This window comes from Poecile atricapillus, chromosome 1, assembly GCF_030490865.1.
Source record: "Poecile atricapillus isolate bPoeAtr1 chromosome 1, bPoeAtr1.hap1, whole genome shotgun sequence".
NCBI lineage: Eukaryota > Metazoa > Chordata > Aves > Passeriformes > Paridae > Poecile > Poecile atricapillus.
Genome location: NC_081249.1, coordinates 221,986 through 248,865, shown reverse-complemented (window position 1 = coordinate 248,865; position 26,880 = coordinate 221,986). Strand labels below are relative to the sequence as shown.

Sequence of the window (26,880 nt, the reverse complement as noted above, 5' to 3'; positions counted from 1 at the left end):
CCTGTACTCTACCTTATATCCCAACCTGTACCCCTTTTATTTTCACTGTTTGTCTCCAGCCCTCGACCTCTGAAGCCCTCCCTCAGCCTCTCTGTGTCACTGCCAAGCTCCCGCACTGAACCCTACAAACTTAGTTAGAACCCTACGCTTGCAACCGGGGATGCTCCTTATCCATAGGCCCCAAGAGATGTCCATTAGCCCGGACCAGGCAATCCACAGTTGCTCCCTACCCTACCTAAGTTTGGCCCTGAGACAGGGCAGAGGCTGACAGAGCCGAACTCTTTGCGGAGGCCAGGCACGAAGCCCTGCCAACCGCCGCCTCGAGGAGGGGTGGGAGCAATCCCCGGCTGCGGAGGGACCGAGAGCCCAGGGTGGGGCGGGGCGGGAAACCCCCTGTTTCCCCAACCCTACGGATCGTCCCCCCACTATCTCCTGGCTGGCCCTAGCACCAGGGAACTGCCTGCAGCTCTCGAGGGTTCTGGAACTCTGCTGCTTTAGGGTTCCTGCCTGCAGCTGTCTCAGGGAAATGGTGGCACTGTTAGGGCTGCTGTTTAGGGTTTGGTGTGGGGTACACCTGAACTCCACCTTACCTATACCCCTTCTTTTCACTGTTTCCTCAGCCTTTTTTTTTTTTGGAATTCTTGTGACAGATTGAGGGCACCGGGGAGGGACTGCCAAGATGAAATCAAAAGGGAAAAGGAGAAAGATCACCCCTGCAAATCCACAGTGGCTCAGCTGTTCAGGTGCTGCTTCCTGGCAAAAAGCTTTGTCCCTCACCATCTCCTTTAAGCGGTGCTCCACATCCAAGTGCATCCAGGTGCTCCCCCAGACCCTATGAGATGCTCTCACCATCACTCCATCAGATGCCACTGGGAGCCCACCAGAAACTCCTCTCCTCCGGCAGATCCCTGCCAACGTTGATTTGCCACTCGTATTTGACCCTGTAATAACGGCAAAATTGTTGCCCTCCGTCAGGTACGTGTTGTTAGACACAGGTTTTTCCATAGCCATGTTTTCAAGAACGGGGTGCCATCCCTGCTTGATTGCTAAATTATCCATAAATTCTGGAAAACCTAAATGAGAAAAAGAATCTAAAAGACTGAGGAGTTAATATGGGAACCTTTACATCATTAAAGTAGTATGTTTTGAAATAAAGTGAATTCTTTCAGTCCAACTGCAAAAATCCAATTCCTAAAAATAAAATAACCAAAAAACAAACAGCATCAAATTCCCACCAATATCATCAATAAAATCACAATACTGCCACCAGCCAAGGGAAAAAAATCTTAACCTAGAAAAAAATCCAAACCGCCTCAAAAAGTTTCAACACTGAAACAGAACTCATCTTAACACTTCAACTAACAATACTAAAATAAATTTTCAAAACAAATATTCCCTCTATGCACACCACCAATACCACATAAAACAAATAAAGTATTCTCATCACAGCACCCCCGAATCAAAAACCTAAATTGCCCTAAAATCTTTAAAATAATCACAAATTAACCCCAAAATAAAAACTTTAATCTAACAAAAAAAAGAAAACAACCCAAAACAGGTAACACCAACAAAACAAACACCATACAACCAACTACCAGCAAAAACAGATGCTATGCTCTTTCACTAACAGTTCTTATCACATCAGCAAAGTTAAACGTAAATAAAAAACAACCCTATTGAACTCCACAAAACAAATCACATCAACTATTAAAAAAAAATTAAACCAATGCACTGAACTCAAAACCATTCAATTAACCCTAAACATTAGTAAAAAAAACCCCAAAGCTCTACATTTATAGTAATACATAAATACTCACCAATACTCTATAAAAAAATTTAATAGCTAATTGAAAACATAAAAAAACAAACTACTAAAAAATTAAAAAGCATCACCCCCAAAAATACACCTATAAATATCCACCATATAAATGCCTGTGTCCCCAGAAATGAAACTAAGAAACACAGCCGAAAGAAATCCAAACTTATCATCAACACCTAAACTAAAAAGCACAACGTTAAATAAATAGAACATATACATTATTACACACCAACTACAGACAAAATAAAATTCTACCATCAACTACTAAAAATCACCTTAAAACCACTCAATAAAAAACTTTCAAAAATTGAAAACTGCATCTAACAAAAGCCACCTAATTAACACCCAAAACTCAGCTAACCAAACAAACCCTACCCAATCTGAACCCCTACATACAATAAACAAAACCCGCTAATCGATATCAAAATCTACTTTAATTGATTCTATCTAAAATATAAACAAACCCATTCATAAAAATCATCTTTATTCAAAAACCAAATTTCACTTAGTATACAACACAAAAAAATCAAACAACACACTGTGTACCACCCAAAAAGTCTAATATTGAATAAAAACCACATATAAATGCCTCTACTTACTAAACATTACTACCACTATTTATATTTACCTGTATCTGTATAAAAGCATCTCTAAAATTAAAAAACATTAATTTGACCATTAAGCCAAAGATATACACTAAAAAATAAAATGTTCTAAAATTAATTATATCCCCATCATCTGTTTTATGCCCAAACAAATTCTATAATTTCAAAATTAAAAAAGAAAAAAAATTCTTTGAACATACAATCTGTATACAGTACTAATACAGCCTCACCCAAATTCTCTCTCAACTCTATTTTTTAACACAACAAAAAATCCATTTTTTACTTTGTTAAAGTAACTTTGCATTGATTAGTGAATACAAAATGATTGCCAAAACCGTAACAAGTTCCTCTAAAACTATTCAACTTTACTCTGATCCAAAAACCCAGGCTACCACCAAAACACCCCACGGCTCAAAAAGATCCACGCCACAGCCCAACTCCAAAAACATCCAAACCGCACGTGCAGAAAAACCCTTCTAAATCTCCTGCTCTTTTCTCCACAACAAAAGAAAAAAATATCTAACGTTATTCATCCTTTTTTTCCTCTTACCTACGCCCTACTTATTAAAATAAACTTTTTTTTTCACTTTTCCTCAAAAAAAATTTCCTTTAAAATCAATTAAAAAACTGAGTGAAACCTCCCCTCTATTAAGAAACACATTCATTTTAAAACATTTCCTCCCAGTTTGTCTCAAACCTTTCCAAGGTTTGGATCCCGTTCCAGTGCACCAGAACCAAATCAACCTGCTCTGGCTCTGGAAACATCAGCGACACCAAACCCAGAGCACGAAGCACCTCGCCGCTCCTACCCCGCTGTCCCTCGGCCCTGCTCTCTCGCGTCCTACGCTGCAGAGCGCTGGGAGCCAGGTTCAGCCCCGAGAATTGTCGCATCCATTTCCTCGGACATTCCAGCTTCCACGGGGATATTGCGGGGACCCCCTGCATTCCATTCCCTAGTACAGCAGCAAGACAAAGTTCTCCCCCAGCCCGCGTCTCCAGAAAATCGTGTACAAGCCTTAAACAAGCTCCGAGGTTTGAGAAATACGGTCTGCCCAACAAGCCCAACTCTGCATCCAGGGGAAATGAACATCACAAACAGATTCATGCACACCAGATGTACGGGACGCTGTCAGCTTGGACCTGCAATTAACTCGGCAATGGAAAAACCTGAGCTCGAAGCCCTCACGTGAGGGTGCAAAAGGTATTGGACGCAGTTTCTAGAAGGCGCCACATCGTTATTTAAAGGCGCGGCTCGGCTAAAGAGCAATACCGACAAAGCCCCGAGACAAAAAGGCCGGAAGGTCGGGCTTTTCCCCCTCCCCGCCTCCCAGCGGCTTTGGCCAGGGCACTCTGCAGCTGACGAGCCACAGGTGTTCCCCCAGCGGCCCTCGCCGGGACTCGCTCCCGGGCTGGCGCCGCTCCAGGTGCGGGGGGACCGGGGGAGCCACGCGAGCCCCGGCAGCGGCGGCACTCGGCACCCGGGGGCGGCCCCGCGCTCCCGGCCCCCGGACGGAGCGCGGCTCCCGGCAGGAAAGCGGCTCCTCCGGCGGGCGGGGGCGGCCCCGGCCCCGGGAGAGCCCGGCCCGAAGGGACCCCCGCGGTGCCCAAGCCCCGCGCCCGGAGCGGGCGGGATGGACACAGCTCCGCGCCGCGGCTCCCGCCTGCCGGCCCGGCAGAGCTCGCCTCGCCTCCGCACGGCTCTGTCACTCCCCGGCAAGAGGAAATCAAAAAGGAAAAGGAGAAAAGTCCCCCCTGCGAACCCACGCTGGCTCACCTGCTCAGATGCTGCTTCCAGACACAAAGGTTTGTCCCTCGGCACCTCCTTGAAGCAATGCTCCGTGTCCAGTTGCCGCAGCGACGGAAAGCCCGGAGCACCGCGACTTCTCTAGAGGCAGCCCTGAAAAGGACTGGGCCGAAGCGCGTGTGAGCAGCTTCAGGCGGTCTCGAGTGATTTCAGCTCAGCGGTGGCGGGCAGGCGACACGGGAAGCACGGACGAGAAAGCTGGTCCAGCGTTTCGCTAAGTACAAACCTTTATTCAGGCAGAGCTTTGGTGAAGGGTGCCAGCAACAGCTAAACTACCAAAAAGGGGAAAACCCGGGATACTTATAGGAGAGGAGAGGGGCGGGGGGAAGCCCGAGATACCTGTATCGGCGTGGGACAGCAGGGGGGAACACCAATGGGGCACTGCAGTTTAACATATCTAACGCAAAGATCCCTGGCAGCGATACATTGTGTCTCTCTTACAGAGAAGTATCTTGTCTCTAGGGGAGAGCCGGGATCTCGGGCTCGCCAGGCTCCTCCGCACCCACAGCCAAGTGCATCCAGCTGCTCTCCCAGACCCTACAAGATGCTCCCGGTATCGTTCCATGAGACACCCCCGGGGAGCCCACCATAAACCCCTCTTCTCCAGCTGCTCCGTGCCCAAGCGAACTGAGGGAAACCCTCCCCCTAAAACAGCCCCGGGCAGGACCCACCCGCTCCTCATCAACCTCACACCTGGGGCTGCCTCAAAACAAATCCAGCACCTTCTGGAATGAGCTCAGCACCTTCGGGAAGGCACTCAGCACCCTCGGGACGGATCCAGCACCTTCTGGAAAAGCCTCAGAACCCTCAAAACGAATCCAGCACCTTCTAAATGGCGCTCAGCACCCTCGGAACGGATCCAGCACCTTCTGGAAGGCGCTCAGCACCCTCGGGACGGATCCAGCACCTTCTGGAAGAGCCTCAGGACCCACCGGGCGATCACGAACCTCAGCACTGCTCAGCACCTGGTGGGCGGGGCCGCATGAGGAGCGGGGCCACGGGGCACAGCCCGGGAACTGCCGGGGGTCCCGGGCGGTGCCGCCTGTCCCCCATCGGGCGGATCGAGGCGGTCTCGGGTCCGGGATCGGTCTCGGGATCGGTTCCGGGCCCGGGATGGCGGCGGCGGTTCCCGTTGCGGACTCGGCCCCCCCCCGCCCGGCCCCGGGACCGCGGCACGAAGGGGGCGAGGCCAGGGAGAGGGGGGGCCCGGCACAGGTGTGAGGGGCGGGGGCACGGAGCGCGTGCGCAGCTCGGGACAGCAGAGCGCGTGCGCGGCGCGGGGCCGCCTCAGGTGTGCGGGACGGGGCCGACACAGGTGTGAGGGGCTCCAGAGCGGCTGCGCGGGGCGGGACCGAGGGCATTTAAACCCCGGAAGGGCGGCGGCCGCCATTTGCTCCAGTACCGGGTGGAGGCGGCTGCGGCCGCTCCGGTGCGGCGCTTCTCTCTCTTCTCCGCTTTTATCTCTCTTTTCTGCTTTTATCTCTCCTATCTCTGCTTTTCTCTCCTGTTTCTCTCTCCCGTCTCCTTCTCTCCCCTCTCTGCTCTTGTCCCCCGTCTCCCCCTCACACCGCCCGCTCCCTCTCTCCCCTCACCTCCCCGCCCGCCCCCTCCTCCCCAACCTGACCCCCGCCTCTGTTCCTCCTCTGTCTCTTCCTCCCGCTCCCTCCTCACCCGGCCCAACCTGGCTCTGCCCTCCGTTCTCCTTCTGTCACCGCTTCCTTCCCCTGCTCCTTCTTTCTCCCCTCCGCCGTCCCTGCCCCGGCCGCCCCGGCCTCTCCCTGTGTGCCGTACGCCCCTGTTTGTCCGTGTCCCCCTTCTCCTCTCCTTGGCGGCGCTGTCGCCCCTCTGTCTCTGCCGCCCCTTCCTTCTCTGTCCCTTGTCCCTTTCTGTCTTCCCCCGCAGCCGCGGGGCTCGGGGCGCCGGATAATAAAGCCCAGAGGGCCGGAGCCGGCGCCCCCGGCGGGAATCCCCTCACGGGGCCGGAGCCCGCGGTGCGGGTCCCCCCACGCACAACACCGCCCCACACTGCCGGGTGTCCCCACATCACACTGGGGGCTGAGGGGGGCCGGGGCTGGGAGGGGGGCTTAGGGTGGGCCCCCTCCTCCGGAGGGGTCCTGGGGTGGGTTAGCGAGGGTTGGGGGGCCGGGGGATTTGGGATGGGGGGGTTTGGGAAGGGCCCCCTCGTTAAGAGGGGGTCCCGGGTGGGGGGGTGGGTTAGGGAGGGCCCCCTCCGGAGGGGGGGGCCCGGGGTGGGAGGGGCTGGGGGGGTCTGTCCCCCCTAAGCCCCTCCCACTCTGGGCCCTCCCCTCCGGGCGGGGCCCGGCCCGGCCCCTCCCCAGGACCCCTCCTCCGGACAGGGGCCCGCGGCGGGGGGGAAGGGGGGCGGGGTGGGTGGGGGGGAATAGGAGGGGGAGTGTGGTCGTTTGACACAAAAGTGTGATTACAGTGCAGAGTGACATCACCCCACCTGCTGCTGATTATAAACATATCCATGTGTATAAATACAGAATATCCGTATGATAGAAGTAAATATTAAAAATATTTTAAGGAAGGGACTTTTTCTTTATTATTTGGCTAGAGGCATGACATTTAAATGAATAATGTAGAAATGAAAATATACACATCTATATAAAAGAAATAAATAGAGGGAGATATATATATGTATATATATTAATATATATAGCCATAAAAAAGAAATAAATACATGTAATCAATATCTAGACAAGTAGATTAATATTCAGTATGAAAACTATATGGATAAATGGTAATATATTTTATATCTGTTATGCATTACATCTGTGTGTAGAAATATAAAAGATCAATATTATAGTAATAGATATTAAAAATATTTAAATGAGGGACTTTTTGTTTTTGTTTGGTTAAAGGCATGGCATTTAAATGAATAATATAGAAATGAAAATATACACATCTATACTAAAGAAATAAATAGAGGGAGATATATATATGTATATATATACATATACATATATAAATATAGCCATAAAAAAGAAATAAATACATGTAATCCAAATCTAGACAAGTATATTAATATTCAGTATGCAAACTATATGGATAGATGCTAATATAATATGTTTTAATATCTGTTATGTATTATATCTATGTGTATAAATATAGAAGATCAATATGATAGAAATAGATTTTAAAACTATTTAAATCAAGGGTCTTTTTATTTTTTATTTTGTTACAAGCAGGGCTTTTGAATAAATAATATAGAAAGGAAAGTATACACATCTATCCTCCAAAAATGAATATAGGGTGGTACATATATATATATTAATATATATAGCCATAAAAAAGAAATAAATACAAGTAATTTAATCTAGACAAGTAGATTAATATTCAGTATGAAAACTATATGGATAGATGTTTATATAATAAATTTTAATATCTATTATCTATTATGCTAATAGAATATATTTTAATATCTGTTATGTATTATATCTATTTGTATAAATAAAGAAGTTCAATATGACAGAAATAGATATTAAAAATATTTAAATGAAGGGCCTTTTTGCTTTTTATTTGGTTAGAGGCAGGGCTTGCTAAGTTCCGATGGGGGTTTTTTTGGGGCGTTCCTTGGAGAAGGGTTTTTGGAAGGGGGTTGCACACGTTCTTTCTTGCCGGGCTTCTTTGCACGTGGGGGGGCGATCCCCGCCCAGCCCCGGGCTGAGCTCTGCGGCAGTGCTGCCACCTTGTGGCCACAGAGCGGTACTGCAGCTGTGCCCCGGCGCGGGCGGGGCCGAGCCGAGCCGAGCCGAGCCGAGCCGAACCGAACCGAGGCGTGCCGTGTCGAGCCGGGACCCCCCCCGCAGGAGCCGGGTCGGGCTGATTGCCACACTGAAGTTTGCGGCCGGCCGGTAGGACCCCGGCAGAGGCGTCGACTCCAATGCCTGCCGCCGCAGGCGCAGCCGCCGCCCAGCTCCGGAGCCGCTGAGCCCCGCCGCCACCGTCCTCGCCCCGGGAAAGGCGGCGGAAAATCAGCCGGAGTGCTCGGAGTCGGCAGGCTTCGTCGGGTTTTTCGTTCAGGCAAGTAAGCTAGACAGACGCGCTGAGAGCAGCGGGGGCCTCGATCGTGCCACAACAAAGATGGCCGCTCGGCCGGAAGTGGCTTCAGCCACAACAAAGATGGCGGCGAGGAAGGGCGGAAGTGACGTCACACCCATCACAAGATGGCTGCCGAGTCGCGGCTGGCTTTGACCTTCCAAGCATGGCGGCCGAAAAGGCGGGAAAATGCAAGGACCCCGGGCGGTGGGTGTTTTACTCGACTGCCTGACAAACACCCCGACGCCGACGCCGCTCCGGCGCAATTTTCCGCGGCTTTTCCGGCCGTGCCGACACGGGCTGTACGCTCAGCGGCGCCGGGGCCGGACGCGAGCCAGCCGGGCGCCGACAGGCAGCGGTGAGGACGCCTCTCTCTGACGGGGTCCTTGCCGCGGCCGCATTTTTGGGTTTGGCCCTCGCGGCGACCCGTACCTTCCCGCTGCTCCTCTCGCTCCGTGCTCTCCCGCCGGCCCGGGGAAATGGAGGAACCCCCCGATGGCTTCGGCTCCCAACGGTCGCTCCCCGGCGCTGGGTCCAGAGCGGCCCGAGGAGGGGATGCTCTGTGTGCCGGAACGGTGAGAGGTGCGGGCGGGTCGGGGGGACTTTATCCACCGAGTATATACCTGGAAGTATAATGATGATCAAAATAGATATTAAAAAATATTGAAGATAAACGGGCTGCTTGGTTTTTATTTAGTTAGAGGCAGGGTTTTTAAATAAATAAGAAAAAAATAAATAAAATATTTCAAGAATGAATATGTAAAGGTATAGAAAAAAAAATATATATATATGTAGGCATAAAAATAAGTAAAAATAAGTAATAGAAATATATACATATATATTGATTTATAATCTATAATATGATTTCTGTACGTATAGATGGTAATATGATATATTTTAGGATATGTTATGTGTTATGTATATCAACAAGGTATATAAATATGATAAAAAATATATATTAAAAGATTTTTAAATACCGTTTAAGATAAAGGGACTGTTTGGTTTTTATTAGGTTTGCTTCGGGGCTTTTAAATAAATACTACAAAAATAAAAACATAGAAATGTATATTAAATATATCAAGATATAGAGATATGTGCAACCAGAAAAGTAAAGAAATAGAAGTAATGCAAATATATACAAACAGGTTTTTGTTTAATCTATATATCTACATTATATTTATTTAATAGATGTATTATATATAATATATATATATAATTAAAATGTATATAATATATTTAATATATAATAATATATGTATACATGTTAAAATAATATATTTTGATACTTTATATATTGTGTGTTATATATAAATGAATATAGTATATAAATTTAAACACATGTTGTGAAAATAGATGTTAATTTTTTTTTTTTATTATTTTCATTGTTTTGGTAAGTTTCTCAGAGGCAATCCTCCCGTTGCAGCTGCTGCCAGCACTGAAAACCTGTGTGCTTCGTGGTGTCCATCGCCCAGCTGGCAACGATTCCCTGGTGTTTGGTGCATTAAGTCACACCCAGCTGTGTGGGATGGCAGGTGAGCACATTGCCCGAGCCTTTTAGCTTTTCTGGCTCACACACAACTTCCTTTCCTTTTTTATATGGAAATCAGGGAAGAGGGTAGTGTATATTAGTATATTAGCATTTCTAGCAGATTTTTAACTGCCACTGATGCCCGTTCATCTTTGCAGTGTGGGTTTTCATGCTGACAAATCCTCTGCTTTGCCTTCTGCTCAGAGTCAGGTGGGCCCTTTATTGAACAGATTTATCTGCTACAAGGCTACGCAGAAGGATGGAAAGGAGGAACACAGGGGGGAAAAAAAATAGATGAAAGGCCATGCATTGATCACCTGATGTACTCCAGAGACAAACATGGCTATTACAGGTAACATGGAGCAGCCCTTCTGGCCTTTTCAGTTGTATTCAGAGAGATGTTTGCCTGCTGTGAATATCTGGGTGCTTGGAGTTCGCTCTGATTTTAACAAGCCCATCAATAATAAAACATTGTATTGATAGAGCAAGATCTACTTCTGTAAAGTTGTTGCTCCACAGAAAAGCAGCATAAAGAAGCTAGCTGGATTATTTGTATGATATGTAGCTTTTTTAGGATGTTTTGTTCTTTATATGGTGTTCATTTCAAATACAAGCGTGTGAACTTTGTGTTCCCTTTTAGGGGCTGGTTCTGGGGTAACAAGGAAGAACAAGGCCTAAACACCTCTGGCTTGTCTGTCCAAGGATCTGCCTCGATTGTGGCTCCCATCCTTCTGAAGAACTCTTCAGTACAGTGAGTTACCTTCTATAACTATTTATTGTTGTATTGTTGTTGTGAGACCTCATTGCTGGGTGAGAAGACCAGGGGAAATTAAAGGCTGTATGCCACTGTTACTTCACTGAATTCTTGTACTCTGTTACAATCAAAACAAAAGGGATTTACACTGTAAGAAACACTTAAATGTAAGTTAAGGTAAAGGTCACAGTGCTAAAACCTAAGAGCAGATAGCCTTGAGCTCCTTTATATTCCTACTCCTGCCTCCAGGGTATCATCAGATATCCCCTAGATCTTGCAGTGGAAGAGATGCTGAACCATCAGCTGTTCCATATTCTACACCACGTGTCTTTTTACCATGCTCCTCTGAGAAGCATCTCTCCCTTCTCTGTTTCTTTGCAGACAAGAAGGGAGAAATTGGGATTGCCTTTGTTCTTTTGCCTGTTAATAAAAAGGCCGCTTGTGGCTGTGTGCAGTGGCAACTGCATCACAGAATCTTAGAGGTGATTATTCGCAGGTTAAGGAAATAATTCCCTTTTTTGTCACTGCTGCACTGAATTTCATAGGCGTGTGTGTGGCTCGATGCCTAAGATATTTAAAGCAGGTTTTATTCTTACAGGGGTTTTGCACACTAAAGTGTGCGCCCAGGTTTTGTTTCCAGAAGTGAGGTGTAGCGCTGGGTGTTTCATTTGGTGTGTTACTTGTTCTGTTGTGTCAATAACTGCAGTGTCCTCCCTGTGCCTGTGTATTGCAGGGGCAGTCGAGTGCTGGTTATAAAGGTGGTGATAATTAGGAATAAGCTGTTTAAGCTTGGATAAATGTTTAGAAATCATTGCTTTGATATTGCTGTGTAAAACGCTCGCTCACGGTGGGAGAATTCTCCAGGGTCAAGCTGTTCAGGTATGTGCAGTTTATTATATGGGTAAAGAGAGGGGAGAGCTGTGTCCGCCACCAGCCTCGGCGTCCGCGTGGTCCGGGGGAGGAGGGAGAGAACGGGGAGAGCAGGAGAGGAGAGGATGGAAAAGGGGAAGGAGGGAGTAAGAGCAACAGAGGGAGAGCGGGGGAAACCAGGGAGGGATAAGAGGGGGGAGACAAGAGAGGGGTAAGAGGGGAAAACCCAAGAGGGTAAGAGTAAGAGAGGGAAAGAGTGGAAGAGGTAAGAGAGGGGGAGAGGGGAGCTGAGAGAGGAGTAAAGGGGTACGAGAGAAGAGCCGAGAGGTACGAGAGAGGTTAAGAGGTAAGAGAGAAAAGCTAAGAGAGAGGTTAAGAGAGGTTTAAGATAGAAAAGCTAAGAGAGCGAAGTTCTTGTTACAATCCAATCTATCTTTTTCTATAGTGAATATTCTAATTCCCAGTAACCAATCACCACGAGATACACCCACTAAAGATTTTACATACAGTGTTGCATTTGAGGTTCTACAAGCTTTACGAGTTCTTCCCTTGCTTCTTGACCTTTGGGCTTTCTGTCAGCAGAAGGACATTGTTTTATCAGCAGGATTCTCCTTTAGCTGGCTAGGCTATTGTTCTTTGGTCATACAGTAACCAGTACTCTGTATCTTATGACTCAAAGCAGGCTTTCGTTTCTACTTCGATTCTAGCCTTCTTTTTTCAGAATCTTCTGCCAAACCATCACATTCATAAGGTTTCCCTGTTTCACCCTCCCCAACAGGCAGCAAGTTGTGCTGCGCTCTGATAATTCCATACTCAACCTGTTCCTCATTTCTTAAAGGTTCACTTCAGCCTTGAATCAGCAGGTCCCTAGGTTTGGTTTTTTAGGATGCCATTCCCGTTAGATTTTCCCCTGTGAAGACCTGAGTATGTCCAGTTTGACCTCCAGGATAATGAAGGGAGAGGAGCTCCCGTTGATTCAAGAGTGAAGCAAGGCCCCCATTCTTGGCCTGGGGCTGTTTCAAATGGGGAGGGATCAGTGTCCTGACTTCTCTCTCTCAGAGGCAGGGTTCCTGGACGAGGTGACCCAGGACAGCTTCGTGCTGGGCCCGGGCTACGACCGCCCCTAGCAGCTGGAGCCCGCGGTGAGGGAGCCCAAGAGCATCCAGCTGTACCAGCACCTCAGCCTCAAGAGCTGCATCTGGACCTTCGACGCTTATTACGACATGACCGAGTTAATTGATGTCTGTGGGGGCTCTGTCACCGCTGACTTCCAGGTGAGAGGCCCATCCAGAGCTCTCCAGGTATCCCAGATCTCTCTCAGTTCTCAGGCACAGCTCTGCGTTGCGTGGAGCTGCTGCTCTGCCCTGCACAGGTGGAGCGTGGCTTTTCCCCCCCTCTAACCTGGAAGAAAACAGCGCTGTGTGCATTTATTTCATTTATTTTCCATTTCATTCGTTTTCCATTTATTTTATTCTCTAAATCTTCAGAGTGCCAGGAAAATACCGGGTTTTTTTAATGTAGGGCCATACTGGAAATACAAAACGTTCTCAGCTGGGCTCTCTTTTATAATTTTGGCTGTGTTCTCGGCCAATAGAAATGAGCAGAGGACAGAGCAGAGGCAGCTCAGTCCATGCTCCACAACATGGGATATTTTAGCTCATTCCGTAATTAAGAGACCAAAAGCCAAAAATGTTCCTCTAGAAACGAATGGCTTTCCCTGTTTGGGGTATCTCACTGTCCTCTCCTGGCTGCATTATCCATCTGCAGACCACTCCGTCTCCCCCAAGCTCTTCCATTAAATTCCCAGCCCACATTGCTTGGACCAGCATCATCTCTCTTAATTCCTGCCAGCCTGGAATTTGTTCATGAAGTTTCCTTTTATAGCTCCAATTGTTTGCACAAACCCAGAGGAGCCGCTTGGCTGGAGAAACTGCCCAGTGGAGCATGTGGAGCCTGGCCCCAGCCAGGCTGGAACATCTCCCCGAATTCTCCAGGGCGTACAAAGTACAGCTGCACTCTGCAGATAATAAATGGAGAGCTCTGGGAGGCCTGAGCAAGCAGAATTGCTCATTTTTAATTCACAGCCTTGGAAATCAGGGGGGTTTTGAGGTGAAATTGTGCCCAGAGTTCCTTTGTCCGGTGGTCCCAGGGAGCCTTAGCGCTGCCCCTGGATTACAATGCAGGTTTGTCTGAGGTGCCTGCACGTAAAGAACGTCCAGAGTCACCTCTGACTTCACTGGAAGGTGCATAACCCCCTTTTTGGGGTTTTATTGCCAGGTAAGGGACTCTGCCCAGTCCTTCCTGACAGTCCACGTCCCTCTCTCCGTGTCCTACATCTGTGTGACGGCACCGAGGGGCTGGGCTTCCCTGGAGCACCGCACCGAGATGGAGTTCTCCTTCTTCTACGACACCGTTCTCTGGAGGACAGGTGAGCCTGAGGCACTCCAAGGGCTATGGAAGAAGTGCTTCCTTCATGTTTTCCCCTTAGTTCCTGCACTGCCCCCAGAGTCCTGAGGGAGCGGGGAACTCGGAATATTGCCTTCCTCTGTGCTTGTGGGGGGCTTAGGCAGCCGATGGCTGGCAGAGGGAGCGTGCAGCTGGCTCACTGGAGGGTGATCCCAACTGAACCCTGCCTTGTGGAGGTGTCCCAAACGCTTCTGGGGCTGGCAGAGCCCAGCAGAGGAGAGCGAAGGTGCTGTGTGGGCTCCCAGTGGCGCTGTCCTTGCAGGGATCCAGACGGACAGCGTGCTCTCGGCCCGCCTGCAGATAATCCCCATCTACATCCGCGAGGACGGACGGCTGGTCAGCGAGTTCAGGACGCAGGCCAAGTTCAGAGGTGAGGGCAGTGATCCTGGCAGGGACACAGAGCAGGGTCACACAGAGCTCTGCTCTGACGGCACAGGCAGCGGAACGAGTCCCTGTCCCTGCCGGGAGCCCCTCTGCCCCTGCGAGGTGGGGCCTCTCCGCGCTCTGCCTCCCGTCACCTCCTTGTCCTCCCCCAGCGCTGTTTGTCACGGAGCACCACAGCCTGCCAGATGTCAGGTCCTCTTGGAGAACTCCAGAGCACCTGGGAGGCATCGAATTTGACCTGCAGCTGCTGTGGAGTGCTCAGACTTTTGATTCTCCCTACCAGCTCTGGAGAGCAACCAGCTCCTACAACAGGTGAGGGCTGGGGGTGCAGTCCCCTCCAGCAGCTTCCCCCACAGCACCACGTTCTCCCTGGCACCCCTCCAGCAGCCACGCCAGCAATAGCACGGAATGCTCAGGAGCTTGGTTAGAGCTGGAGCACTGCTGTACTGAGAGAAAAATCAGCTCAGCCTCTTGGAAAGGAATTTTTCCAGCGGTGAAGCCTGTGGATAGACTGATCCCAGAGTCACACTTGGCCCTCGGGGACTGCCGGATGACATTGCTGGGGCAAGGGAGAGGTGCTGCCCTGGGTGAAGAGCTTTGAGCTCTGCTTGGTGGCTGCAGGGTCTCCTGTCTGTTCCCAGGAAGGATTACTCTGGAGAATACACCATGTTCCTGATCCCCTGCACGGTGCAGCCCACGCAGCCGTGGGCAGAGCCTGGAGCCAAGCCCCTGCCCTGCACGGCTCACGCTCCCGAGCGGTAAGAGGGCAGGAGGGCAGGCTCGGCCCCTTTGGGGTGCACACCTGTCCAGACCTCATCTCCCCTTTGTTTCCTTCCTTGTCCCAATTGCAGGTTTTTGATCCTGATCACCTTCCAGCAGACAAGCCGCCCAGTTCCAGTTGTTTACTCCCAGAACGCAAGAGTTTCAGATCTGTAACGACGAGAAGGTTTTTCTAATGGACCCCACCAAATCGGAAAGGTCTCTGGCAGAAATGGATTACAAGGGGGGCTTTTTCCAAGGGTAGGATTTACCTCTCCTCTTCTGCTTGTGCCCAGCGTTTCTGCTTTCACAGCTTCCATTCCCTGGAGAGGAAAGGGCAAAACCCACAGGTAGCTTTGCCTCTTCTACAGCAATCATTGACATCTTACAGGCCTGTGAAAGAGCAGCGTGCTCTGGCACCGCGTTTTGTCACTCCCACCCACCGAGCCCTTCCCAAACAACCCAAACCCTTCTGAACACGGACACTTGGCTCTAGCAGCGTTTTCCTGCTTGGGAAATTTCACCTGCCCCTCTTTGTCCCGACCTCCCCAGGGCAGATCCTGTACGGGCACGTGCTCTGGCACCCGGAACAAAACCTCAACGCTGCTTACAAGCTGCAGCTGGAGAAGGTCAACCTGTGCACAGGCAGGGATGGCTACGTGCCCTTCCTCGACCCCACGGGTACCGTCTACAACGAGGGGCCCCGGTACGGCTGCATCCAGCCCAACAAGTACCTGAAACACCGATTCCTCCTCCTGGTGAGTGCTCTGCTCCTGCTTCTTCCCGTTTGGGATTTGCTCTGGCAACCCGCAGGTGGTGGCTGCAAAGGGATAAGGGAGCCCGTGGGGGATGTTTTGTGTGCTGCTGCTGCTGCTGCTGCTGCTGCTGCTGCTGCTGCTGCTGCTGCTGCTGCTGCAAGCTGTGAACACCAGATCAGTTTTTCCCCACCCTTGGAGTGTGTTCCTGAATCGGTGCCCACGTGTAGGTGTGGAGATGGGGCATTTGGACTAGATCCCTGACACAGGTGTTTGGTGGGGCTCTGGCTTCCAGCCTCCCTTGGGAAAGCAGACAGCATCCCTCACGCCACTTCTCTGACTTTCCAGGACCAAAACCAGCCAGAAGTGAGGGATAAGTATTTCCACGATGTGCCTTTTGACGCCCACTTTGCTTCCCAGCTGTCCGAGTTCCACTCGGTGAGCAGCATGCCCGGAGTTGATGGATTTACTCTCAAGGTGGACGCTCTCTACAAGGTATGTAGTACCCAGTGCTTTTGGTAGCCCAAAATGGACTTCTCTGTCCAGGACCTCCCAAACACTTGGTGAATTGTAGACTCTGGGCCTTCAGAATTCACCTCTGATACAAGAAATGAAGATTAGGATGTTAGTCCCGTAATTTCATTTGTTTTTTTCCCTGAGGCACTCATGAGAAGGCTCTTTAAAAACACATTATTCGTGTTCCTGAAGGAATTAATGCCATCGCAAAGGCAGGACACCTCACGGGGTGGTCCGTGCTCCCGAGGAGCTCCCCTTGAACACCCGAGGTGGAGCTGCCCCGGGGCTGCCCCGAAGGCGGCGGGCGGCCGCTGCTGCACCGTCAGGAACCTTCATCCACCGAGGGACACGGCGGCCTCTGCCAGGGCCAGGGCAGGAAAGTGAAGCAGGTGCACATGGAAGTCAAAGTCCACGGCAATTTGCACGACGGCACGGAAGTTTCATGGAGCACACGCATTGGGAAAAGCTTTTTATAAACTGTAAAATAAAGATAATCCAAAACTGAAAAGCCACCTGGGTATTTTTTTTAGTCTGGTGAGGAGGGGCAGCTGTCAATTCCCCCTGCTCCCGTCTTAGCGGCTGCACCGCTGCTCTCCCTCCGTGCTGCTCCAGCTCTCCCGGGCTTAAGTGGGCAGGGTGGGGAAGCCAGCTCCCACCGCTGGCATGTGGGAGCTCTGAGCCAGCCGAGGAGCAGCCGGGTTCCTCTTCCTGTCCTCCGGAAGAGAGTAAAGCTAAAATCACCCGCTGTGATCGGGGTGTCCCTTCTTGCGCCGCCCCGCCGGTCCCCCTCATTCCCCTGGGGTGCGGCGGGCCGGAGCCCCACGGAGCTGCTGGGCCGGGGCAGGGAAGGACGGAGACGAGGGCGCCCAGCGCGGCTCGGGCCCCGCCGCGGCCTCGGGGCTGGCGGAGCGGGGGGGGGCCGGGCCGGGAGCGCTCCGGGGCTGCGGGACCGGCCCTGCCCAGGCCGGGGCGCCGCGTCCGCACCGGGACCCGCAGCGCTCCCGCAGCCGGAACCGCCCTCCCGCGGCGATCCCGGTACCGATCCCGATCCACCCCACGGGGGAGAGGCGGCACCGCCCGGGACCCCAGGGCGGACACCGGCAGGACCCGAACCCCCCATCCCAGCTCCGGTTGCGGGCTCCGTCACCCGCTTTCGGTCAGCCCCGTCCCGGCATCGCGGCAGGAGGGGGAGTCGAGTCCCGGCGAGGGAGTGCCCCGTCCCCAGCCTTGTCTCAGCCCCAATCCGGCCATGCTCCGCCACCCCCGAGACCCGCCACCCGGGGCCGGCCGGGGGAGAGGCGGCACCGCTCCGCCGGCGGACACCGGCAGGACTCTGCCCCGCTGCAGACCCCGTCCCGAGCCGCGGCCCCGCCGCAGCGCGCAGGGCTCGGAGCGGAGCCCGCCGGGAGCAGCCCCCGGGCCGGGGCTCGACCAGCGCCGAGCGAGAGTCGCGGGCCAGCGGCACGGGGGGCGGGGCCGCATGAGGAGCGGGGCCACGGGGCACAGCCCGACCGCACCTGGGAACTGCCGGGGGTCCCGGGCGGCGTCGCCTCTCCCCCATCGGGCGGATCGAGGCGGCACCGGGCCCGGGATCGGGATCGGGATCGGGTCCGGGATGGGTCTCGGGTCCGGGATGGGTCTCGGGTCCGGGATCTGTCTCGGGATCGGTTCCGGGCCCGGGATGGCGGCGGCGGTTCCCGTTGCGGACTCGGCCCCCCCCCCGCCCGGCCCCGGGACCGCGGTACGAAGGGGGCGAGGCCAGGGAGAGGGGGGCCCGGCACAGGTGTGAGGGGCGGGGGCACGGAGCGCGTGCGCAGCTCGGGACAGCAGAGCGCGTGCGCGGCGCGGGGCCGCCTCAGGTGTGCGGGACGGGGCCGACACAGGTGTGAGGGGCTCCAGAGCGGCTGCGCGGGGCGGGACCGAGGGCATTTAAACCCCGGAAGGGCGGCGGCCGCCATTTTCTCCAGTACCGGGTGGAGGCGGCTGCGGCCGCTCCGGTGCGGCGCTTCTCTCTCTTCTCCGCTTTTATCTCTCTTTTCTGCTTTTATCTCTCCTTTCTCTGCTTTTCTCTCCTGTTTCTCTCTCCCGTCTCCTTCTCTCCCCTCTCTGCTCTTGTCCCCCGTCTCCCCCTCACACCGCCCGCTCCCTCTCTCCCTTCACCTCCCCGCCCGCCCCCTCCTCCCCAACCTGAGCCCCGCCTCTGTTCCTCCTCTGTCTCTTCCTCCCGCTCCCTCCTCACCCGGCCCAACCTGGCTCTGCCCTCCGTTCTCCTTCTGTCACCGCTCCCTTCCCCTGCTCCTTCTTTCTCCCCTCCGCCGTCCCTGCCCCGGCCGCCCCGGCCTCTGTTCTCCCTGTGTGCCGTACGCCCCTGTTTGTCCGTGTCCCCCTTCTCCTCTCCTTGGCGGCGCTGTCGCCCCTCTGTCTCTGCCGCCCCTTCCTTCTCTGTCCCTTGTCCCTTTCTGTCTTCCCCCGCAGCCGCGGGGCTCGGGGCGCCGGATAATAAAGCCCAGAGGGCCGGAGCCGGCGCCCCCGGCGGGAATCCCCTCACGGGGCCGGAGCCCGCGGTGCGGGTCCCCCCACGCACAACACCGCCCCACACTGCCGGGTGTCCCCACATCACACTGGGGGCTGAGGGGGGCCGGGGCTGGGAGGGGGGCTTAGGGTGGGCCCCCTCCTCCGGAGGGGTCCTGGGGTGGGTTAGCGAGGGTTGGGGGGCCGGGGGGGGGGATTTGGGATGGGGGGGTTTGGGAAGGGCCCCCTCGTTAGGAGGGGGTCCCGGGTGGGGGGTGGGTTAGGGAGGGCCCCCTCCGGAGGAGGGGGTCCCGGGGAGGGGCGGGGGCCGGGGCCCCCTCCGGAGGGGGGGGCCCGGGGTGGGAGGGGCTGGGGGGGTCTGTCCCCCCTAAACCCCTCCCACTCTGGGCCCTCCCCTCCGGGCGGGGCCCGGCCCGGCCCCTCCCCAGGACCCCTCGTCCGGACAGGGGCCCGCGGGGGAGGGGGGGGGGAGGGCGGGCGGGCGGGGTGGGTGGGTGGGGGGGGCAGAAGGCGGGGTCACGTCACTCTGCACCGTAATCACACTTTTGTGTCAAACGACCGCACTCCCCCTCCTATTCCCCCCCCACCCACCCCGCCCCCCTTCCCCCCCGCGGGCCCCTGTCCGGAGGAGGGGTCCTGGGGAGGGGCCGGGCCGGGCCCCGCCCGGAGGGGAGGGCCCAGAGTGGGAGGGGTTTAGGGGGGACAGACCCCCCCAGCCCCTCCCACCCCGGGCCCCCCTCTCCGGAGGGGGCCCCGGCCCCCGCCCCTCCCCGGGTCCCCCTCCTCCGGAGGGGGCCCTCCCTAACCCACCCCCCACCCGGGACCCCCTCCTAACGAGGGGGCCCTTCCCAACCCCCCCCATCCCAACCCCCCCCCCCCGGCCCCCCAACCCTCGCTAACCCACCCCAGGACCCCTCCGGAGGAGGGGGCCCACCCTAAGCCCCCCTCCCAGCCCCGGCCCCCCTCAGCCCCCAGTGTGATGTGGGGACACCCGGCAGTGTGGGGCGGTGTTGTGCGTGGGGGGACCCGCACCGCGGGCTCCGGCCCCGTGAGGGGATTCCCGCCGGGGGCGCCGGCTCCGGCCCTCTGGGCTTTATTATCCGGCGCCCCGAGCCCCGCGGCTGCGGGGGAAGACAGAAAGGGACAAGGGACAGAGAAGGAAGGGGCGGCAGAGACAGAGGGGCGACAGCGCCGCCAAGGAGAGGAGAAGGGGGACACGGACAAACAGGGGCGTACGGCACACAGGGAGAAGCCGGGGCGGCCGGGGCAGGGACGGCGGAGGGGAGAAAGAAGGAGCAGGGGAAGGGAGCGGTGACAGAAGGAGAACGGAGGGCAGAGCCAGGTTGGGCCGGGTGAGGAGGGAGCGGGAGGAAGAGACAGAGAAGGAACAGAGGCGGGGCTCAGGTTGGGGAGGAGGGGGCGGGCGGGGAGGTGAAGGGAGAGAGGGAGCGGGCGGTGTGAGGGGGAGACGGGGGACAAGAGCAGAGAGGGGAGAGAAGGAGACGGGAGAGAGAAACAGGAGAGAAAAGCAGAGAAAGGAGAGATAAAAGCAGAAAAGAGAGATAAAAGCGGAGAAGAGAGAGAAGCGCCTCACCGGAGCGGCCGCAGCCGCCTCCACCCGGTACTGGAGAAAATGGCGGCCGCCGCCCTTCCGGGGTTTAAATGCCCTCGGTCCCGCCCCGCGCAGCCGCTCTGGAGCCCCTCACACCTGTGTCGGCCCCGTCCCGCACACCTGAGGCGGCCCCGCGCCGCGCACGCGCTCTGCTGTCCCGAGCTGCGCACGCGCTCTGTGCCCCCGCCCCTCACACCTGTGCCGGGCCCCCCTCTCTCTGGCCTCGCCCCCTTCGTGCCGCGGTCCCGGGGCCGGGCGGGGGGCGCCGAGTCCGCAACGGGAACCGCCGCCGCCATCCCGGGCCCGGAACCGATCCCGATCCCGGGCCCGGTGCCGGCTCGATCCGCCCGATGGGGGACAGGCGGCGCCGCCCGGGACCCCCGGCAGTTCCCAGGTGCGGTCGGGCTGTGCCCCGTGGCCCCGCTCCTCATGCGGCCCCGCCCCCCGTGCCGCTGGCCCGCGACTCTCGCTCGGCGCTGGTCGAGCCCCGGCCCGGGGGCTGCTCCCGGCGGGCTCCGCTCCGAGCCCTGCGCGCTGCGGCGGGGCCGCGGCTCGGGACGGGGTCTGCAGCGGGGCAGAGTCCTGCCGGTGTCCGCCGGCGGAGCGGTGCCGCCTCTCCCCCGGCCGGCCCCGGGTGGCGGGTCTCGGGGGTGGCGGAGCATGGCCGGATTGGGGCTGAGACAAGGCTGGGGACGGGGCACTCCCTCGCCGGGACTCGACTCCCCCTCCTGCCGCGATGCCGGGACGGGGCTGACCGAAAGCGGGTGACGGAGCCCGCAACCGGAGCTGGGATGGGGTGTTCGGGTCCTGCCGGTGTCCGCCCTGGGGTCCCGGGCGGTGCCGCCTCTCCCCCGTGGGGTGGATCGGGATCGGTACCGGCAGCGCCGCGGGAGGGCGGTTCCGGCTGCGGGAGCGCTGCGGGTCCCGGTGCGGACGCGGCGCCCCGGCCTGGGCAGGGCCGGTCCCGCAGCCCCGGAGCGCTCCCGGCCCGTCCCCCCCCGCTCCGCCAGCCCCGAGGCCGCGGCGGGGCCCGAGCCGCGCTGGGCGCCCTCGTCTCCGTCCTTCCCTGCCCCGGCCCAGCAGCTCCGTGGGGCTCCGGCCCGCCGCGCCCCAGGGGAATGAGGGGGACCGGCGGGGCGGCGCAAGAAGGGACACCCCGATCACAGCGGGTGATTTTAGCTTTACTCTCTTCCGGAGGACAGGAAGAGGAACCCGGCTGCTCCTCGGCTGGCTCAGAGCTCCCACATGCCAGCGGTGGGAGCTGGCTTCCCCACCCTGCCCACTTAAGCCCGGGAGAGCTGGAGCAGCACGGAGGGAGGGCAGCGGTGCAGCCGCTAAGACGGGAGCAGGGGCAATTGACAGCTGCCCCTCCTCACCAGACTAAAAAAATACCCAGGTGGCTTTTCAGTTTTGGATTATCTTTATTTTACAGTTTATAAAAAGCTTTTCCCAATGCGTGTGCTCCATGAAACTTCCGTGCCGTCGTGCAAATTGCCGTGGACTTTGACTTCCATGTGCACCTGCTTCACTTTCCTGCCCTGGCCCTGGCAGAGGCCGCCGCGTCCCTCGGTGGATGAAGGTTCCTGACGGTGCAGCAGCGGCCGCCCGCCGCCTTCGGGGCAGCCCCGGGGCAGCTCCACCTTGGGTGTTCAAGGGGAGCTCCTCGGGAGCACGGACCACCCCGTGAGGTGTCCTGCCTTTGCGATGGCATTAATTCCTTCAGGAACACGAATAATGTGTTTTTAAAGAGCCTTCTCATGAGTGCCTCAGGGAAAAAAACAAATGAAATTACGGGACTAACATCCTAATCTTCATTTCTTGTATCAGAGGTGAATTCTGAAGGCCCAGAGTCTACAATTCACCAAGTGTTTGGGAGGTCCTGGACAGAGAAGTCCATTTTGGGCTACCAAAAGCACTGGGTACTACATACCTTGTAGAGAGCGTCCACCTTGAGAGTAAATCCATCAACTCCGGGCATGCTGCTCACCGAGTGGAACTCGGACAGCTGGGAAGCAAAGTGGGCGTCAAAAGGCACATCGTGGAAATACTTATCCCTCACTTCTGGCTGGTTTTGGTCCTGGAAAGTCAGAGAAGTGGCGTGAGGGATGCTGTCTGCTTTCCCAAGGGAGGCTGGAAGCCAGAGCCCCACCAAACACCTGTGTCAGGGATCTAGTCCAAATGCCCCATCTCCACACCTACACGTGGGCACCGATTCAGGAACACACTCCAAGGGTGGGGAAAAACTGATCTGGTGTTCACAGCTTGCAGCAGCAGCAGCAGCAGCAGCAGCAGCAGCAGCAGCAGCAGCAGCAGCACAAAACATCCCCCACGGGCTCCCTTATCCCTTTGCAGCCACCACCTGCGGGTTGCCAGAGCAAATCCCAAACGGGAAGAAGCAGGAGCAGAGCACTCACCAGGAGGAGGAATCGGTGTTTCAGGTACTTGTTGGGCTGGATGCAGCCGTACCGGGGCCCCTCGTTGTAGACGGTACCCGTGGGGTCGAGGAAGGGCACGTAGCCATCCCTGCCTGTGCACAGGTTGACCTTCTCCAGCTGCAGCTTGTAAGCAGCGTTGAGGTTTTGTTCCGGGTGCCAGAGCACGTGCCCCTACAGGATCTGCCCTGGGGAGGTCGGGACAAAGAGGGGCAGGTGAAATTTCCCAAGCAGGAAAACGCTGCTAGAGCCAAGTGTCCGTGTTCAGAAGGGTTTGGGTTGTTTGGGAAGGGCTCGGTGGGTGGGAGTGACAAAACGCGGTGCCAGAGCACGCTGCTCTTTCACAGGGCTGTAAGATGTCAATGATTGCTGTAGAAGAGGCAAAGCTACCTGTGGGTTTTGCCCTTTCCTCTCCAGGGAATGGAAGCTGTGAAAGCAGAAACGCTGGGCACAAGCAGAAGAGGAGAGGTAAATCCTACCCTTGGAAAAAGCCCCCCTTGTAATCCATTTCTGCCAGAGACCTTTCCGATTTGGTGGGGTCCATTAGAAAAACCTTCTCGTCGTTACAGATCTGAAACTCTTGCGTTCTGGGAGTAAACAACTGGAACTGGGCGGCTTGTCTGCTGGAAGGTGATCAGGATCAAAAACCTGCAATTGGGACAAGGAAGGAAACAAAGGGGAGATGAGGTCTGGACAGGTGTGCACCCCAAAGGGGCCGAGCCTGCCCTCCTGCCCTCTTACCGCTCGGGAGCGTGAGCCGTGCAGGGCAGGGGCTTGGCTCCAGGCTCTGCCCACGGCTGCGTGGGCTGCACCGTGCAGGGGATCAGGAACATGGTGTATTCTCCAGAGTAATCCTTCCTGGGAACAGACAGGAGACCCTGCAGCCACCAAGCAGAGCTCAAAGCTCTTCACCCAGGGCAGCACCTCTCCCTTGCCCCAGCAATGTCATCCGGCAGTCCCCGAGGGCCAAGTGTGACTCTGGGATCAGTCTATCCACAGGCTTCACCGCTGGAAAAATTCCTTTCCAAGAGGCTGAGCTGATTTTTCTCTCAGTACAGCAGTGCTCCAGCTCTAACCAAGCTCCTGAGCATTCCGTGCTATTGCTGGCGTGGCTGCTGGAGGGGTGCCAGGGAGAACGTGGTGCTGTGGGGGAAGCTGCTGGAGGGGACTGCACCCCCAGCCCTCACCTGTTGTAGGAGCTGGTTGCTCTCCAGAGCTGGTAGGGAGAATCAAAAGTCTGAGCACTCCACAGCAGCTGCAGGTCAAATTCGATGCCTCCCAGGTGCTCTGGAGTTCTCAAAGAGGACCTGACATCTGGCAGGCTGTGGTGCTCCGTGACAAACAGCGCTGGGGGAGGACAAGGAGGTGACGGGAGGCAGAGCGCGGAGAGGCCCCACCTCGCAGGGCCAGAGGGGCTCCCGGCAGGGACAGGGACTCGTTCCGCTCCCTGTGCCGTCAGAGCAGAGCTCTGTGTGACCCTGCTCTGTGTCCCTGCCAGGATCACTGCCCTCACCTCTGAACTTGGCCTGCGTCCTGAACTCGCTGACCAGCCGTCCGTCCTCGCGGATGTAGATGGGGATTATCTGCAGGCGGGCCGAGAGCACGCTGTCCGTCTGGATCCCTGCAAGGACAGCGCCACTGGGAGCCCACACAGCACCTTCGCTCTCCTCTGCTGGGCTCTGCCAGCCCCAGAAGCGTTTGGGACACCTCCACAAGGCAGGGTTCAGTTGGGATCACCCTCCAGTGAGCCAGCTGCACGCTCCCTCTGCCAGCCATCGGCTGCCTAAGCCCCCCGCAAGCACAGAGGAAGGCAATATTCCGAGTTCCCCGCTCCCTCAGGACTCTGGGGGCAGTGCAGGTGTTGGAGTCTGAGATACAGACTGTGTGCCCTTGCTTTTAATATTTAGTTCCAGGATTCAAAGAAACACTGAATTTCATATAATATGAAATTCATGTGCATGTTTTCATGGTGATACATGAAAACAAATGTTAAAGTTAGATAGGAAATGTGTAAATGTGTAGATTAGAAAGTTTCTTAAATCACTGGGTGAAAAAGTAGGTTAGAGAACAGGAGACAAGATGGAGGATTTAGGGTGTTGTCTCTTGTCCTTCTTCTTTCTTCTTCATCTTCTCCTCCTAGGGGTTTTTGGGTAGTAGTAAGTGATTGGGTAGAGAATGTCACAGTGCAGCACACAGGTGTTGGGTCATTGGGTCACTAAGAAAAATAGCTTAGTTGGCATCTGTTAATTGGGTAAATGGACATATAAAAGACCTTGAAGAAGATCTTTGTTAGCCATTTTACCCCTTTTCTATCATAGTGCACATAGCTCCTTGTACCTTGTAATGCTGATAAGAAAAAATAAACAACTGAGACCGAACGAGAGAAAAAACCGCCTCCCTCTCATCAATCTTCAGTTCAAAGGGAAAAAGAACCCAAATCAAAAAATCCCTAAACAGACATGCAGGAACTAAGGGGAAAACATGAAGGAAGCACTTCTTCCATAGCCCTTGGAGTGCCTCAGGCTCACCTGTCCTCCAGAGAACGGTGTCGTAGAAGAAGGAGAACTCCATCTTGGTGCGGTGCTCCAGGGAAGCCCAGCCCCTCGGTGCCGTCACACAGATGTAGGACACGGAGAGAGGGACGTGGACTGTCAGGAAGGACTGGGCAGAGTCCCTTACCTGGCAATAAAACCCCAAAAAGGGGGTTATGCACCTTCCAGTGAAGTCAGAGGTGACTCTGGACGTTCTTTACGTGCAGGCACCTCAGACAAACCTGCATTGTAATCCAGGGGCAGCGCTAAGGCTCCCCGGGACCACCGGACAAAGGAACTCTGGGCACAATTTCACCTCAAAACCCCCCTGATTTCCAAGGCTGTGAATTAAAAATGAGCAATTCTGCTTGCTCAGGCCTCCCAGAGCTCTCCATTTATTATCTGCAGAGTGCAGCTGTACTTTGTACGCCCTGGAGAATTCGGGGAGATGTTCCAGCCTGGCTGGGGCCAGGCTCCACATGCTCCACTGGGCAGTTTCTCCGGCCAAGCGGCTCCTCTGGGTTTGTGCAAACAATTGGAGCTATAAAAGGAAACTTCATGAACAAGTTCCAGGCTGGCAGGAATTAAGAGAGATGATGCTGGTCCAAGCAATGTGGGCTGGGAATTTAATGGAAGAGCTTGGGGGAGACGGAGTGGTCTGCAGATGGATAATGCAGCCAGGAGAGGACAGTGAGATACCCCAAACAGGGAAAGCCATTTGTTTCTAGAGGAACATTTTTGGCTTTTGGTCTCTTAATTACGGAATGAGCTAAAATATCCCATGTTGTGGAGCATGGACTGAGCTGCCTCTGCTCTGTCCTCTGCTCATTTCTATTGGCCGAGAACACAGCCAAAATTATAAAAGAGAGCCCAGCTGAGAACGTTTTGTATTTCCAGTATGGCCCTACATTAAAAAAACCCGGTATTTTCCTGGCACTCTGAAGATTTAGAGAATAAAATAAATGGAAAACGAATGAAACGTCCACGTGGACGCCGAGGCTGGTGGCGGACACAGCTCTCCCCTCTCTTTACCCATATAATAAACTGCACATACCTGAACAGCTTGACCCTGGAGAATTCTCCCACCGTGAGCGAGCGTTTTACACAGCAATATCTAAGCAATGATTTCTAAACATTTATCCAAGCTTAAACAGCTTATTCCTAATTATCACCACCTTTATAACCAGCACTCAACTGCCCCTGCAATACACAGGCACAGGGAGGACACTGCAGTTATTGACACAACAGAACAAGTAACACACCAAATGAAACACCCAGCGCTACACCTCACTTCTGGAAACAAAACCTGGGCGCACACTTTAGTGTGCAAAACCCCTGTAAGAATAAAACCTGCTTTAAATATCTTAGGCATCGAGCCACACACACGCCTATGAAATTCAGCGCAGCAGTGACAAAAAAGGGAATTATTTCCTTAACCTGCGAATAATCAC

At 54.8% G+C, this 26,880-nt stretch overlaps 2 protein-coding genes across 9 annotated transcripts; one reads left to right on the top strand and one right to left on the bottom strand.

The window, feature by feature from the left end:
• Positions 1-8,742: 8,742 nt before the first annotated feature.
• On the top strand, positions 8,743-17,060 carry LOC131573135 (extracellular matrix organizing protein FRAS1-like). Of its 8 annotated transcripts, none has more exons than XR_009276139.1 (8): positions 11,711-12,716; positions 13,720-13,870; positions 14,171-14,278; positions 14,445-14,604; positions 14,934-15,050; positions 15,144-15,809; positions 16,155-16,301; positions 16,515-17,060. XR_009276139.1 is itself a non-coding variant. In XM_058826805.1 (7 exons), the coding sequence occupies exons 2-7, from the start codon at positions 12,666-12,668 to the stop codon at positions 15,226-15,228; spliced, it is 672 nt and encodes a 223-aa protein (XP_058682788.1). In that variant the 5' UTR covers positions 8,743-8,865; positions 12,508-12,665; the 3' UTR covers positions 15,229-15,330. The 8 variants fall into 8 exon arrangements, 5 of the variants coding, with proteins under 5 accessions (XP_058682788.1, XP_058682763.1, XP_058682773.1 ...); XR_009276138.1 differs by having other exon boundaries at positions 16,467-17,060; XM_058826805.1 differs by lacking the exons at positions 16,155-16,301; positions 16,515-17,060 and adding an exon at positions 8,743-8,865 and having other exon boundaries at positions 12,508-12,716; positions 15,144-15,330.
• Positions 17,061-22,244: 5,184 nt separating this feature from the next.
• On the bottom strand, positions 22,245-25,910 carry LOC131587229 (extracellular matrix organizing protein FRAS1-like). The gene is made up of 7 exons (XM_058854833.1): positions 25,851-25,910; positions 25,427-25,577; positions 24,412-24,519; positions 24,086-24,245; positions 23,640-23,756; positions 22,881-23,546; positions 22,245-22,543 (listed from the first exon to the last, which is right to left on the bottom strand). The coding sequence occupies exons 1-6, from the start codon at positions 25,908-25,910 to the stop codon at positions 23,462-23,464; spliced, it is 681 nt and encodes a 226-aa protein (XP_058710816.1). The 3' UTR covers positions 22,245-22,543; positions 22,881-23,461.
• Between the last annotated feature and the right edge of the window lie 970 nt (positions 25,911-26,880).

Bases quoted from the DNA above. Each gene is read 5' to 3' on its own strand.
- LOC131573135 (XM_058826770.1), top strand. From the start codon at position 12,666: ATGACCGAGTTAATTGATGTCTGTGGGGGCTCTGTCACCGCTGACTTC. The intron at 14,605-14,933 runs GTGAGGGCTGGG...GTCTGTTCCCAG, and splicing joins GCAACCAGCTCCTACAACAG to GAAGGATTACTCTGGAGAAT. The intron at 15,051-15,143 runs GTAAGAGGGCAG...TCCCAATTGCAG, and splicing joins ACGGCTCACGCTCCCGAGCG to GTTTTTGATCCTGATCACCT.
- LOC131587229 (XM_058854833.1), bottom strand. From the start codon at position 25,910: ATGTGGAGCCTGGCCCCAGCCAGGCTGGAACATCTCCCCGAATTCTCC. The intron at 24,520-25,426 runs GTGAGCCTGAGG...CTGTCCTTGCAG, and splicing joins CACCGTTCTCTGGAGGACAG to GGATCCAGACGGACAGCGTG. The intron at 23,547-23,639 runs GTAAGAGGGCAG...TCCCAATTGCAG, and splicing joins ACGGCTCACGCTCCCGAGCG to GTTTTTGATCCTGATCACCT.